Source organism: Euprymna scolopes, chromosome 27 (assembly GCF_053919585.1).
Source record: "Euprymna scolopes isolate OS-2025 chromosome 27, ASM5391958v1, whole genome shotgun sequence".
In the NCBI taxonomy this organism is placed as follows: Eukaryota; Metazoa; Mollusca; class Cephalopoda; order Sepiida; family Sepiolidae; genus Euprymna; species Euprymna scolopes.
Window position 1 is genome coordinate 65124222 of NC_136508.1, and position 15375 is coordinate 65139596.

Genomic DNA, 15375 nt, shown 5'->3' on the forward strand with positions numbered 1-15375 from the left:
GAAGTATACCAACCCTTAGAGAAATAGAAACCGGCGGTATCGATGCCGTTTTGATTTTGTAACGAATAGAAGCTCTCATAAGAATAAATTAAAGATGAAGTAATGATTTGCCTGAGATTAGTTGTCAGACATTTAGACTGTCAAATAAAGGGAACGTTTGGTTTGAGAATTTTATTAAAATTAAAGAGAACAAATGAAAATTGATAGAATCGTGATTTGATTGAAGAAAAAAAAAACAAATAAATAAAGGGAACTGTTTCGTTTATTTTAATATTTTTATTGAAATGTACTAATAAAAAATTTTTTTTTTAGATGAGGACTGATAACGTGTGCAATTGTTGTGTAGCATTCTCACCTGCTTTGAATACAAAATCATTTAGTGTGAAAACTTTCATGAAAGGTGAATAATAGATTGTTGGAAGTGATGTTAAGGCATTTAAACTGCCGAATAGTAAGTCATTTGGCCTGAGAGTTTTACAGGGTGTGAGGTGGTATATTGGTTGGAAGTGGCATTAAAACATTTAGGCTGTCAAAAAAAAATCATTTAGCCTGGGAAATTGCATAAAAAATGAAATCAATCGCCTGGTAAATAATTTTGAAGCATTTAAACTGTCAAGTAGAATGTCTTAAAGAAACTAACGGTGCTGATAGTATTCTGTTTTGAAAAAATTAAATATGCAGTCGTTGAGAAGGCTTTGAAATTATGAAAGTATGAAATATCATTGGGAAATGTGCCTCTATGCCAAGAGGTGTGCATGAGCTGAGGAAGTGAGTTCTTTCTCTTCGTGTAAAGAATCGAGTGAAAAAAGATAATAATAAATAAAATAAAATACAAAAATAGGTTGAAAAATTGGATGCGTGTAAAAATAATCCCCCAGCAAACAATTTTAGAGTAGAATTAAATAGGCAGAAAGGCCTAGAACCAATTGAAATTTCAGGTGACACATTATTTTGGGACAGCAAATGGCGATTGGAGATGGGCTGTGCCTTCCAAGTTACCGAAGAAAATTATGGTTGAACTAGGACTGAAAATGAAAATTTAAAGAAAAAAAAAATGTTTTGCATGCATAAAGACCAAGTCGTATAGAAGGACCGAAATTAAAAAAATGAAAAATGAAAAAAAAAAAAGGGAAGAAAAAAAATGTTTTGCATGCACACAGATTAAGGTCGTGAATATAGACTGAAAGTAAATAAGAAAAAAGAAAAAAAAATGAAAGAAACCCCACGTTTTGCATGTACATGGTTTGATGAGTTACAGAAGGACTGAAAATAAAGGAGAGAAACTGTTTTGCATGTACGTAGTTGCAGTCACCTTAAAAGGACTAGTAAAGTGAAAAGAAAAAGAGGAATTAACTTCTTCTGAGAAAAAATAATGCATGTGTAGATGAATATAGAATCCCTGACTCAGAAACTGTTGAGGTTGCAATTGAACTTTTTACTTGGGGTTTATAATGGGTATTTTGTTTCTTTGTTTTTCTGACAGGGCTGAGTGGAAACGCTGCAATGGCCGCATTTCCCCCATAAGAATGGAAGGAATATGACACCAGCGAGGTGCATATTGCAGTGAGGGGGGTGTTTGACCGGACGGAATGGGTTGAAGGAGTGCGGAGAAATGCAAAACCTTAGCTAGGAAAATAGGACCAGCCGCCGATGTGTCATTGTAAGCTTGTTAGACATAAAGCAGATGTTGTGTTGCCTCAAAAAGGGAGACAGATTTGGAATTATCTACGTGTCAAAAGAGATGGTCTTGTTTTTCAAATAGAGAAAGAGATAGCAGAAGAGGGGGGGTTGATGTCTGGTTGGGGCTCAAGTGTCATTTACAAAGTATAGGACAAAACAGGTAGGGGGCGAGATGTGACCCGATTGGGATCGGGCGATGACGAGTGACCTTGCTTGTCGACACGAATTCAGAGGAATTCGCACGGCTGAATTCTAATGATGATGATGATGATGGTTTGATGTTGTTTAAACAGAAATGTCTATGGGATTTTGTCAGAAAAAAAAAACAAACAAATGATAATTAATTTATCTCATGGCTGTTATATATCTGTTAACAACGAAAAGGTTGTTTTTAAAAACCTCTGTTGATAGGTATGAAGAATGGGGGTCAAGGGCAGGGGTCGCCGCCAAGCATTGTTCGACTTGGGGTGACTAATCACGCCTAATTGGTAATAAGTAAAAACCTCACCGCAGGTGGGGGTTGAGGGTTGGTAGAGATAAGCTCTAAGAGAAAGAAAGAAATGTGTTTGTAACCACTCTCTGATGGAGAGGTGGGGAAAAAGGGGTTAGATGTAGGAAAGGATTTCTAAGCAGAAGAGTCGTAGCCAGCAAGCTGAACGGCTGGGTTTGTCAGGGGCTCCCGATTTGGGGAGCCCTTCAGGGCCTGAAGTTATGATGGGAAGTAGCCTGTGTTAATGGGAGCTCTGTGACTTTAATGGTCTGGTCTTACATCGTTTCACTGCTATAGTCAGTCACCTCAAATTAGACAGTAGTTGTTATGAAGTAATAGAAACAATAAATAGTTTGTTACTGTTATAACCCGGAGTTCTGTTTGTTGTGGTGAGGACTCTAGATTTTGCAGCAAGCCGCAAGGACCAGCGGAGTGATTGATGTACTCGGAGACTACCTACACATGGAAGAAAGACGATTCGATCGAGAGGACAAGCGCCCCTCCATGAAAACACAGTGAGTAAGGACGATCAACAGGCCAACTTGTAACGAGACAAGGTACGATCAATGGACACCTGGCACATCGGTAACGCTATAAATGGTGCCGGATCGTACATCGTTATAATAATCTTACATTATTGGTGGCAGAAGAAAAGACGTACTAAGAAAGAAACAGACAGACGGGGACATTTGAAAACAAAGGAAGGAGAGAAAGAAAAGGGAACCGATAAAGAGACGGCCGAAAAAAAAAAAACAGTGCCTGGAAAAAGACTTTGAGCCAGAAAAAGAATTTGCACGCGTGAAAAGGACATTTCGTTTTGAAAAAAAAAAACGTTTGAACATTTTGAAAAAAAAAAAAGAAAAGGGAAAAAGAAAGAGGGAAAAAAGACAAAAAAGACACTTTTTTAACATTCAACAAGTGCGCGCCGCGAAGCGACGGGAAGAGAGAAAGAAAGAGACACTTTTGACAGCTTCAACAAGTGCGCGTTGCAAAGCGATGAGAGAGAGATAGATAGAAAGAAAGAACAACACAGGCAGGCAAGCGAACCTTTTTTTTTTTCTTTCTGTTGTCTGTGCAATTTGGCCTGGAGAGAGAGAGTAAGAAGGATCAGAGAGAGAGAGAGAGAGAGAGAGAGAGAGAGAGAGAGAGAGAGAGAGGCCGTAAGATAGCGTAGTTTTGCTATTGCGGTTGGTCGTGCATGCTCCCAATCCAATAGCAGTAATAACAGTGAATTAATGAAAGGAAGGGGTGATTTTTTGCAGGTACAAGCAAAGGTTTTTTTTAAAAACGGACCAATCGCTGTTGCGTAGACTTTTCCTTTCTGGGATTGAGTTATATACATTTTATATATTATATAATTGTTTTTTTTATTATTATTCTTTTGTTGTTGATATTGAGTTAAAGTCTGAAGAGGAAGTTCTTATTTGTTGTTGTTGTTGTTGTTGTTTAAACAATCATTTGGGCGTAGAGAAGTAATCAATATTGAGGGGATAGCTAGATGAATTGTGAGAATGTCAACTGAAGCCGTCAAGCGGATGGGAGAGGTTGACACCGATCAGAATATACGGGAGGCGGAAGCCCTGGTTGAGTTAGTTATGGGGCGTGGCCAATCAGAACGTTTTCCCAGGGAACGGCGGAAATTTCTCTAGCTCTGTTGGGGAGATTGGAATCTCCCGAATTTAGAGGAGATCCAGGTGAATCGGTTAATTGGATACATTTTTGCCATTGCTCAAAGGCAGCATGCATACCGCAGATTTAACCGACATAAGTCCAGTTCAAACAGACAGAAATACATAGAAGCTAGAAATAACGTTAAGAAAGAAATAGCGACAGCTAAGACGAAAACCACTAAAAAACGCATCGGAGCACAAAAACTAGGAACTCGTGACTTCTGGAAAATCTACAACAGTGTAGTAAATAATGGGCAATCAACAATTCCCCCACTAACCAACAATCACGAGGTTGTTTTCTCAGCAACAGAAAAGACTAACATGCTTGCCAGTCGGTTTGCCTCAAACTCCACACTGGACCCGTCCAACCACCCCCTACCTGAATTTCCTATGCGGACAGACGCCACGCTAGACGATCTGAAAATCATCCCTGATCAGGTGCATGCTATCATAAAAAACCTTGACACTTCAAAAGCATGTGGACCCGATCTCATCCCAGCTGTGCAATTAAAAAAGTGCTCAGCCGAAGTAGCTCCAGTTCTCTCCAAACTCTGCAACAAATGCCTTAATGAATCTTGCTTTCTGGGCTGTTGGAAAACTGCTTCTGTGTTACCAGTATTCAAGAATTCTGGCGAAAGAACTGACCCATTAAATTATCGCCCCATTAGCCTCCTCCCACTTTTTGCCAAAATATTTGAGACCTTAATTAACCATGCTCTAGTCCATCACCTTACAGATGCTAAACTTCTGACTGACCAACAATATGGATCTAGACAAGCCCGTTCCACAGCAGACATCCTAACTGTAATCTCTGAACGTATATACCATTCACTGGACAAAGCGGGGGAGGGCAGAGCGGTAGCTCTAGATATATCTAAGTCTTTTGACAGGGTATGGCATGAGGGTCTATTCAGGAAGATTAGATCATATGGTATGACTGGTAGAATACTTAACATAATTAAATCCTTCTTAGGTAAGAGAAAAATCCAGGTTGTCCTCGACGGTCGTACATCTAAAAAATATGATATAAATGCGGGAGTGCCCCAGGGGTCTATCCTTGGACCTCTATTGTTCCTAATATTCATAAATGACCTCCCCGACAAAATTTCCTCTGAGATGGGTATATATGCTGATGACACCACACTCTATAACAGGCACGACAGGAAAATAAATGAACACATATCTAAAGAAATGGCAGAAACACTAGAGGATGACCTCCAATCTGTAGTGGAATGGGGACAAAAATGGATGGTCATGTTCAATGCCACCAAGACTAAACTAGTTTCATTCAATAATTACAAGAAACCTTCTCTACCACCTAAAGCAATGGCCAAAGACTCTTTATCTGAGAGTATGTCTTTCAAGCTCCTTGGCCTAACGTTCACAGGAAACATGAGTTGGAACAATTACATCAAGGGCATTGCCAGGGCTGCTGCAAGGAAGGTGGGCTCTTTCTACCATGCTAGAAAACTACTAACACCCGAAAGTATCCTGTACCTCTATAAGGCAACCATTCGCCCATGTATGGAGTATTGCTGTCATATTTGGGCTGGTGCATCTGCTACTAGTCTCTCGCTCCTTGACAAGGTTCAATAGAGAGTCGCAAATCTGATAGGCCCTGAACTGGCATCTAAGCTTCAGCCTCTATCCGATTGACAAGATGTTGCATCCCTCTGCCTGTTCTAATAGTATTTTAGTGGTGAATGCTCTGACGAACTGCAAGCACTTGTGCCCCCACGATGTGAACACACTCGACAGACCCTACAGGCTGCAAAATCCCACCCCCCACACTGTAGAGATCCCTAGCTGTAAAAGATCTTTCTACTCCAGTAGTTTCTTCCCCAGAACCGCTAGACTTTGGAATTCCATTTCAGGTCCCTGCTTCCCCAACTGTACTGACGTGCAGAAGTTCAAGTGCAACGTGAACCAACATCTTGCTGCCCAAATCCCTACATAGTACCCCAGCAGTTGTTGCTCCCCTACACCAAAGTGGCAATGTGCCTTGTTTGGGGTGGAAATGTAATAAAAAAAGTTTTTTAAAATTCTATTTTGAAGAAAAGAAACAGTTTATGATCTTACGGACAGGGAGGTAATTTCACTGTCATATGAACACACGTCGGGATCAACCTCCAGGTTTATTTGCCAACAGATAACTGATAATCCTCAGTTGAAATGGGAGCAATTACGAGCAGCTTTAGAAAGGGAGTATTCCGGAGAACGGAGTCCCCTTGATGCAATGAGAAAAATGATTCAGATCCGACAACAATCTGTAGAAAGCATAGCTGACCTCGGCAACCGGATATCTGGTTTGACTGGAAGGGCTTTTCTGGATGAGTTGCTGAGAGAAACCAAAACAGTGCAGGCGTTATTGGCTGCTATATTGGAAGAGGCTTTAAGGGATAGAGATATCCGAGCTGATGTCATGAAGGATGGTCCGGCCGGACTGCAGGAAGCAGTTGAATTGACCTGGAGTAGGGAGCAGGTATGGACACTAATTCGTTGCCCCCGGTTACAGGAAAATGATGCGAGGAGATGTAGTCCTAATCGAGAGTATCAACCGAGGCGAGTCAAGAAGACTCCCCTTCGGGGAGGAGGGGGCCCCAACGGGTATCAGAGAAGAAGGGAATGCCAGGGAGCCCCTATGCTCCCTCAGAGAAGGAGAGGAACGGCCCGTTTTACCTATAGATGGGAAGGAAAGAGGGTAGAGAATGACTCGATGCGTGAGAGACGGGGTTGTTATAGCAACGTGGCTGGTCGGTGTACGGATGCGGCGGACCGTAGGTTGGGAAGAAGAAAAGCTAAAGGTAGACCACCCCCTGTCCCACCAGACAAAAGAGTAGCAGGTCAGGCGGTCAGAGTGGAGATCGCCTCCCGCCTGCCCAGGAGCGGCTTGGGAAAGGGACCAAGAGGGTTGCAACCTGATGATCCTTACAGACCAGGAACCCAGGCCAGTCGAGGGGCAAGGGGTCGCCTGAGATGCTGGACCTGTGGTCAGTTCGGTCATATGGCACAAGACTACCCGAAAAGAAAATTTTGACATTGTCGGGAGCCAGGCCATACGGGGAGAGAGTGCTCCCGAAAAAAAGGAGACTCCTTGATGCAGAAGCAGAGCGAAAACCGCTGCCTAAGGATAACTTAGGAGAAGAAAAAAGGTTAAAGCTGGTGGAAGTCTGCTGTATATTGAAGGAGTGTCGAGAGCTTAGATGCCAGATGGTGGTGGTGGGGGGGGTGAAGGTGGCAGCCCTGATTGATACGGGCGCCTCGGTGACACTGATTAGGTCCAGTACTTATCGGAAGATGGCCAGCAGAGGACGTTTATGTACGGTTGACCTGGAATTGACACAGGCTGACCAGGGCAAACTATGCCTGGAAGGACTGACCAGGTTCCCCTATGAGGTAGAGGGGATAAGGGGGCAATTACAGGCTTACGTGACGCCCGATTTATGTGAAGAATTAATATTGGGATATGATTGGTTAGAAAAAAATGGGAGCAGTTGTCACTTTTGCTCCACCGACCCTGCAGTTGGGCGGGAAAGGTATTCCCTGAGCGGCCGAAGGCAGCTAAAGGACCTTCCAGTGGTGACCTCAGAGGATACGGAAATTCCTCCCCGAACAATAGTGTCCACAACAGGAGAGATCCAGAGACGAAGGAGGGGGAGTCCTGATGGATACCAGGTGACATCCCTAGAAGAAGAGGGAGACGGGAATGTTGAAGTGGCAATTAGTGATGCTATAGTGAGTGGACCTGGGAGCTTCCCGGTGCTGTTAACTAATAATTCCTGTAAGACAGTACGGGTTAAACAGCCTGCCCTGTTAGGTGCTGTTAACAAATAATTCCTGTAAGACAGTACGGGTTAAACAGCCTGCCCTGTTAGGAGAATTCAAAGGATAGGGACCTGGGATAGAGAAGAGACAAGGAATTGGCGTGAATCAACCAGAATAAAGACAGAGGAAGTGATAGCCCCGCCTGAGTACCAAAGGGAGGTAATAAGACTGCTAGAGCACAATGGAGATATTATCGCTTGCAGCGATCGGGAATTGGGATGCACAGACACAGTGACGATGAAGATTGATACAGGAGATCACCCACCTGTGAGGCTGAAACCCTACCGAACCCCGATTCATAAAAGAAAAATTGTAGAGGAAGTGGTGTCTGAGATGTTGGAGGCGGGAATAATTGAACACTACACCTCGCTGTGGAATTTCCCCATGGTGATCGTGGAGAAGAAAGAGGGGGGACATAGATTTTGTGTGGATTTCCGGAAGCTGAATGCCATTACCAAACCCTTAGCGGTGCCTTTGCCCCTAATAGATGACATACTGGCTTTGTTAGCGAGATGCTTTACCACCCTGGACTTGATATCAGGTTACTGGCAGGTAGCCCTCAATGGGGAGGATCAAGAGAAAGTGGCGTTTGCATGTCATGCAGGATTGTTTAATTTTAGATTTATGCCTTTTGGCCTCTGTAATGCACCAAGGGTCTTCTCACAATTAATGTCGATAGTTTTACGGGGGTTGGAGGGGTTTGTGGTGGCATACTTGGACGATATTTTAATCTTCTCACAAACGCCTGAGGAGCACTTTGCACATTTGACGGAGGTATTTGAGAGGTTGCGTCAACATCAACTTAAAATAAAGTTACCCAAATGTCAGTTTCTTAAGAAGGAGACCAAGTATTTGGGGGTTGTGATCGACGAAGCTGGAATAAGACCGGATGTAGACAAGGTGGAGGTTATCAGGTCTTTACCTGAGCCGAAAACCGTGCACCAAGTGCGAAGGTTCATTGAAATGATCGGCTATTATCGCCGATTTATACCTGCATTTAGCCGACTGGCCGTCCCCATAATAGCATTACAAAAAAGCATGCCTGTTATAAGTGGACTCCAGAATGCCAGAGGGGTTTTGACGCCCTGTTGGCGGATCGGGATCTAAGTAAGCCGATGGTTCTGTATACAGACGTGAGTGATACATGTATAGGGACGGTGCTGACCCAACCATACCCTGAGAAGGAAGGCCCTGTGCCTGCCATAGCAGAGGAAATTTGGATATATTTCCTGTCACATAAGTTATCCGAAACCAAATAGAGGTGGCCAGTGATTGAGAAAGAAGCTTTCACGATTGTATATGCAGTACAAAAGCTAAATTATTATTTGAGTGGGACTGAATTTGTAGTAAAAACTGACCACAAACCATTGAAATATTTATTTGAGGCAGATTGGACGAACAAGAAGATCCAACAGTGGGCACTCAAGCTGTCCGGCTATCAGTGCCGAATTGAATACTTGCAACGTAAAGAGAATACCTGTGCAGACCTCCCCTTATCACCCCCAGAGTAACTCCAAGGTCAAGCGCTTTCACAAGACGCTGGTGGATATCCTGGGTAAGCTTGTGACTGATAATCCGGCAGAATGGGATTGGTTCCTCACACAAGCCTTAGCAGCAGTGAGGTTCACGATGAATGAAACATCGGAATTCTCACTGTTTGAATTAGTGTTTGGAAGGGATGTTGTGCTTCCGATTGATAATCTTTTAAAGCCGCGTAAGTATTTGGGGGAGGAGCATCACCAAATATTGTTGGAACAGCAACATCAGAAATTTGTCCAGGCAAGGAACCGTATTAAGTGAGCACAGAAGAAGCGGAACACTCGAGTGAACAAGGATCGAAGGGAAGTGGAATTTAAGGTGAGAGACCCTGTGTATTATAAGGTACAAACTTGGGAAGGGAAGCTGGATAAGCATTGGACTCCTTATTATCGAATAGTGGAGCAGACTGGCCCTCTTTCATTTGTAATCTGGGACCAGGTTGTGGGAAAATAAAAAGGGTACATGTCAATGATCTGAAGTTGGCAGAATTGGAATATGATGTTAAACTCGTTCCGTGGAGATCGGGGAGATGCCCATGTAAGGCCACCTTGGTTGCACCCCAGGAAATGGAGGAGGGAGAGCTCGTTCAACTCGACATAGATGTTATGAGAACGCTGAGAAATCGGATTAATAAAATGGAGAGGGGTCAAATGCGGGCAGTGAAATTCTGTCAGAGGGTTCGAGTGGAACCTGGGAGGAGGAAGACCAAATCCCTCTATCCGTATTGAAGGAACGGTTGACACTGAGACCGAAAGGGACCCAGCAAACACCTCTGAAAGACAGATTAAGGGGAGCGACGGCCAGAAGGAGAGAGAACTGTTGACATCCTATTTTGAAATTGAGTCAGATCAACTTCGTTTTTATTTTGGAATGGGGAGCAGCCCTCCTAGTGGGAAATTATCATATCAAGTTTACATGAGTTGATCTAGTAAAAAAAAAAGGGGGGGGTTAATAATTGTACCTAGATTGGGGAAATTGAAAGTAATTCCTTGACAGAGGTTGTGGAGATATTAATTTAAGAATTGAATTGGGTTTTCTTGGAAATTTAACTAATTGTTCTTTTTCTTCTCTCTTTCTTTATATCTTCTCTTTCTCCTCAAGCGGAAAGATATATATTTTTTCATATGAACTGGATGGTCCAGAATTAGACTTTTGGAAATTTTGAAAAAAAATTTTTTTTTTTTTACCTCAGTTTGGAAGGAATTCGTATTAAACTGTACAAATTTTAGTTGAGTCCAGTTGGGAATAATTAGAAGCATTCATTTCGGCGATTAAATTGACTTTTGGAAAAATTAAGATTTTGCCTCAGTCAGGCAGGATTTCTAAATTGCGAAATAAGGGCTAGGAGGCCGTGTTCTGAATGAAGAATAATTGAAAATAATTATTGGCATCACTGAGTGAAGGGTGGTATATTCAACTTAACACAAAAAGCGACTTGATTATTATTATTATTTTTTTTCTCGGCCTGGCGAGGGCCGCTAAAAAAACATTCCGCGTTTAAAAAAAAAAAGAATAGTAAATAGGGGCTGATGGCGGGGAGGGGGGCATGTGCCGTTGTAATGATCGTCGGGTGGCCCTCGGTTTTGGATCCGGCCGGGAGTGACCTGATACCGATAGCAGTGCCTCCGCCCTGCATAAGCCGTCTAGTCATTCATAGGTGTTGTGAACGGGAATGGGAGGGAGAAACAGGTGTACTATGAAGATATGTACGCAACGTTTAGTAAGGTATGTTGCTGCTAATGGTTGTATGGTGCATGAATGGAAGAAGGAGCGAGGCGATGAGCATCTCGAGGCTGATTGCATGGATGGCGAAAGAGACCCTGGTTCAAGACCGCCAGTGGTTCTGGAAGATGCGGCTGCTGGTGCTGACAAAAATGAGACGCAACCTGAAGACCTCCCTGATGCTGACATCCAAGGGAACTAAAGACGACTTGAAGATCTTTTTTTTCTTTCTTTTCTTTTCTCTCTATTTTACCCAGAATTCTTGCAGGGCGCTGAGCTGAGAACCCGGGTGACGCCAGATAACCCGAGGATTTAAGATAGAGAAGATGAATATAGATATATTTTAATTCACTGTCAAAATGGATATATTTGGGGGGGGGGGTTGGCTGGCAGATCTGAGATATTTTGTTATTTGGGAAAAACTCAACAACAGGAAAGGCGAGGATGTTAGACGAATATATTGTACTGGCTGAGTGATGGCTGATGACCTCGAGGTTATGGGATTTTTAGTCTTGAATAGGGTCTCAAATCGTTGGGGCTTAGCATGATTTGATTGGCTGGGGAGACTTCCACCCCACACACATCGGGCCAATACGCTCTAAAATTAAGCAGATTGCTTGTGGAATTCGGGGAGAACAGATCATATAAACCCGCCGTTCCCTGGAGAGGGGACCCCTCCATCTTCTTTATCCAACCATCGGTCACTGTCTGTGAAGGGATTTGAGACTTTGAAAAGAACTACCCAAAAACTGAGTGATAATTGTAAAACCATTTGTACATAATTCTGCGAAATTAACACTGTAGATTAGTCTACAATTGATTGTCTTTCTTCCTGCCTGCTGCTTCGATATTCGCTTTCAGCATACCAGATTTCATGTAACAACCTCAGAGAAAACTAGACTACATGAGCCGAGGTTTCTTGATAAAAAGGGGTCCTTAACCACCTTCTCACGTGAGGAGTTACACAATGCTCTTAATGGAGGGGCACTCTAGCCTAGCAAAAACAGCTTGGGCGTCCCCGTCGACATTTCCGAACAGGGGCACCTCAGGCAACAAGTGTTAAACTTTCCCTACGCGCAAGCCAGGTGGTAAGTTCGGGTGGCAATGCCTGGTGGGGGTGGGGGTGGGGTGAGCTTGGACCTTCTAGGTGATACCCAGGCAGCATACCTGTCGAGCAGGTACTGGACCAGTTCCTGGCCCCGCACTTGTCGGACTGATTATCAAGATTCTTGTCTGGTACTTTCTACCCAGGTCTCCAAGCAATCAAGCAGCAAGAGACCAATCCTACAACATTCAAAAGAATGGGAGCGTTTCAGTGTTGAAATATTCCATCTCATAAACTGGTCGTTAAGGTCAGGTTTAGATTGAAAAGTACTTATAGAGTGTGAATAGCCTCGTAAAATCCCGTACCCGCATTAAAACAACGCCGTAATCATACATGGCGGTCGGATCTTCTGTCTCTGCACCCATCCGAAAGTACTCGATAGCCGCGTCCATGTTCCGTCGAAGGCCTTGGGCGCCCCAGTACAAGGCACGACCGACATGTTGCTTTAATGAAAGAGAAAACAATAAATAAATAGTAAATGCATTCGTCTACCTGATGCAAATATTTAATTATTCTATGAATTTATATGAAGCGGTTGATTAAATAATGAAAACACCTTGTGAATTTTGCGCTAATTTTAAACACCTGTGAAGCATATGTTCCCTCTTAAAAACAATCGTCACCCTACCGCTGTGTGTTGTGGATTTCTTTACTTTGATCCTCTCTTCTGACCGTGTCGTCGTCTCTCATATTTGCGGTTGTCGGTGAACGTTCGCAATGGCTCACAAGTATATAAAAAGAAATAAAAGAACTCAAAACATAAATACAAGATAAACAAAAGGCCCCAACACATTTTGTAAATATCAATTATACTCTATGCGTGACCACGTCAACACTCTAAACGTCAACGTCCACATCTTAGTTTTCTGTCGAGGCCATGTTTATCAGTTAATTGATTAATTCACTTCCCCGCCTCGGCCTCCTAAAGCTCTCCCGATCTGCTCCGAGCCACAATCCGCCTTCAATGGTCTTCAACTGTAAACTGTTGTTAACTTTTGCAAACTCAAGACTGTCTGTAAATTGTCGCAAAACTCACTCTCATTCTTAAAATTTTCCGTAAACTAACTTTAAATATATTCACCTCTATGCCCGGTCCTTTATTCCAGTCACTGTCTAGATTAACAATTTTATTTTCGATTGCCTTTGTGTATCTTGGAGTACTCTTGAGATGCTGCTTTAACAGAAGTATCTCATTCGGTAGCTGTATGCTGTATCGAGAGGAGTTGTCCCGAAGGTGGTGACAGCCTATGAAAAAGAAGCGAAAACATCCTTTTCTAAACAAAATTATGGAAGAAAGTCGAAGTTGTCTGAACGATACTGTAGAGCCTTTGTAAGAATTGCAAAGAAAAAACACAAAACCATGCCACCCAAAATTACAGCAGAGCTTAACAGTCATCAGAATAATTCAGTTTCAACAAAACGTTTTTGTCGACAACTTCACAAAGGTTGGTTTTTTTTTGGAGAGCTGCCATCAGAACACAACTTCATATGATTATTTCCCATTATTTTGTCAAAATCCTGCAAGAGAGTTCACAGCATAAAATCTATACACAAAGCAATTTCATATTTCTTGGCATTGATATACAGGATGAGTCACGGGAATCGGATGTTTGTAGAATACTCCTTGTTCTTCTTGAGTAAGGGATAGGGAGTGGGGAAGGTAATCTTTAAACCTGCTTAAGATGCCATTTAGTTTGTTATTTGTTTATCTGTTATGTTAAATTTTGTTTTACTTAGTTATTGATTTTAAATTGATTTTCTTTAAAAAAAAACAAAAAACATCCGTTTCCCGTGACTCACCCTGTACTTTCAAAGTAAAATGTGAGAATATCTCTTTGATTATAGTTGTTTGTGCATTAGGATTCACAAAAAATAAACGATTACAATTAATGCCCTGTTTGTTCCAATTTATAAAAAGAAAAGTAGCCTTCATAAATTCGTATAAGATAAAAACAGATTTGTGTTTGTTGAAAATTGAGAAACGCTCGGCCAACCTTTTTCGTTTATTTCTGCCGAGTGAACCTGAACCAATTTCGTGGAAATCATGGCTTGGTAAATGCACAAGGACCCAGTGCGTGTGTGTGTTGACTTATGAGTGCACAGAAAAGGTATTGGGGGTTATAGTGACTAAGTGGTTAACGATACGAACAGAGAAGCTAAGATGTCAAGTTCGAATCCAGTTTGTTCCACGAAAACACTTTTATCAAACCCAAACTTGACACTGTGGGTAACCTCCTGGAAAAAAGATAAATAAGACAACATAAGATTTGGTTATAATTTATCGCTAGTGAATGACCAAGGATCAATTTGGGATTCTGCAATTGTCAATATTCTGAATCTTTCATATTAATGCGTACCAACGCGAAACATTTAGAACAAAATTAAATAACAAGTATTGCATATTGTGATTTAAGAGACGTTGCGAGCCTGTCTCTGTTTTATCGTTATTTTCATGGCAAGTGCTCGTCCGAGCTCCAATCTACGGTCCCCCTCGCCAAACATTCACGAGAAACACTCGTTTATCTGAAACCACTATCAATAATTTCCCCCACTCTTTATCCGTGCCTAAACATAAACATAGATTCCATGAACAAAGCTTCTTTGTTAGAACTGCACACCTGTGGAACTCTGTTTCATTTACCTGCTTTCCAGCTGACTACAATATGCCCGTCTTCAAGTCCAATGTAAACAAGTTCTTGATGAGCTGTTCCCCTTAATTAATCCAATTTACCAAATTTACACTTCTAACGATTACTATAATATTGCCCGTTTGGCCAATGTACACTCTTTAACTCTTATCGTCGAGTGGCCTTTGGGCCTTAATAGGTGGTGATTCTCTTGTAAAAACAAAAATAAAAATAAAAACGCCGGATTACCCGATGGAATGAGGAAACAAAATATAGCACTGCGGTATTTTACAATGTTATTTAAATAGATGTTTTCGATAACAAAACAATGTGTTAGAAGATATATAGTTTGAAACAAAAACAATTTACAGTTAACAATAAAAGTATGCTAAAAGATTTTGAATTTTAGTTTAGCAAAACAATAAAATTACACTTTACAAAACAGTACGCCTGACCTGATTACACGGCGTAAGATAACTAACAAAGAAACACGTTATCATATATGCACTAAACATAAACCAGTCCGTAAGTTTTGCCAGTCAGTTGATTAGCGGACCGAGGTTCACTCTAGCCACTGGAGTAGTTGGTTTGATAGATGTTTGCGGTCTATGGAAGCATCAGTGGGCACAACTAGAGATGATGTAGAAACAAAGAGAAATGCATGCAAATTCCGAGACGGAAGAAATAAAGTTGCATAAAATATAACTCGCATGTCAT

General features: G+C 42.0%; 1 protein-coding gene across 1 annotated transcript in view; it reads right to left on the minus strand.

The window, feature by feature from the left end:
* Positions 1-15375, minus strand: part of LOC145248880 (protein sel-1 homolog 3-like) — a 209500-nt gene that overhangs the window by 54829 nt on the left and 139296 nt on the right. Inside the window, exon 15 of the mRNA XM_080110638.1 lies at positions 12337-12474. Within this exon, the coding sequence (XP_079966764.1) occupies positions 12337-12474 (138 nt within the window). The remainder of the gene's footprint in view (positions 1-12336; positions 12475-15375) is intronic.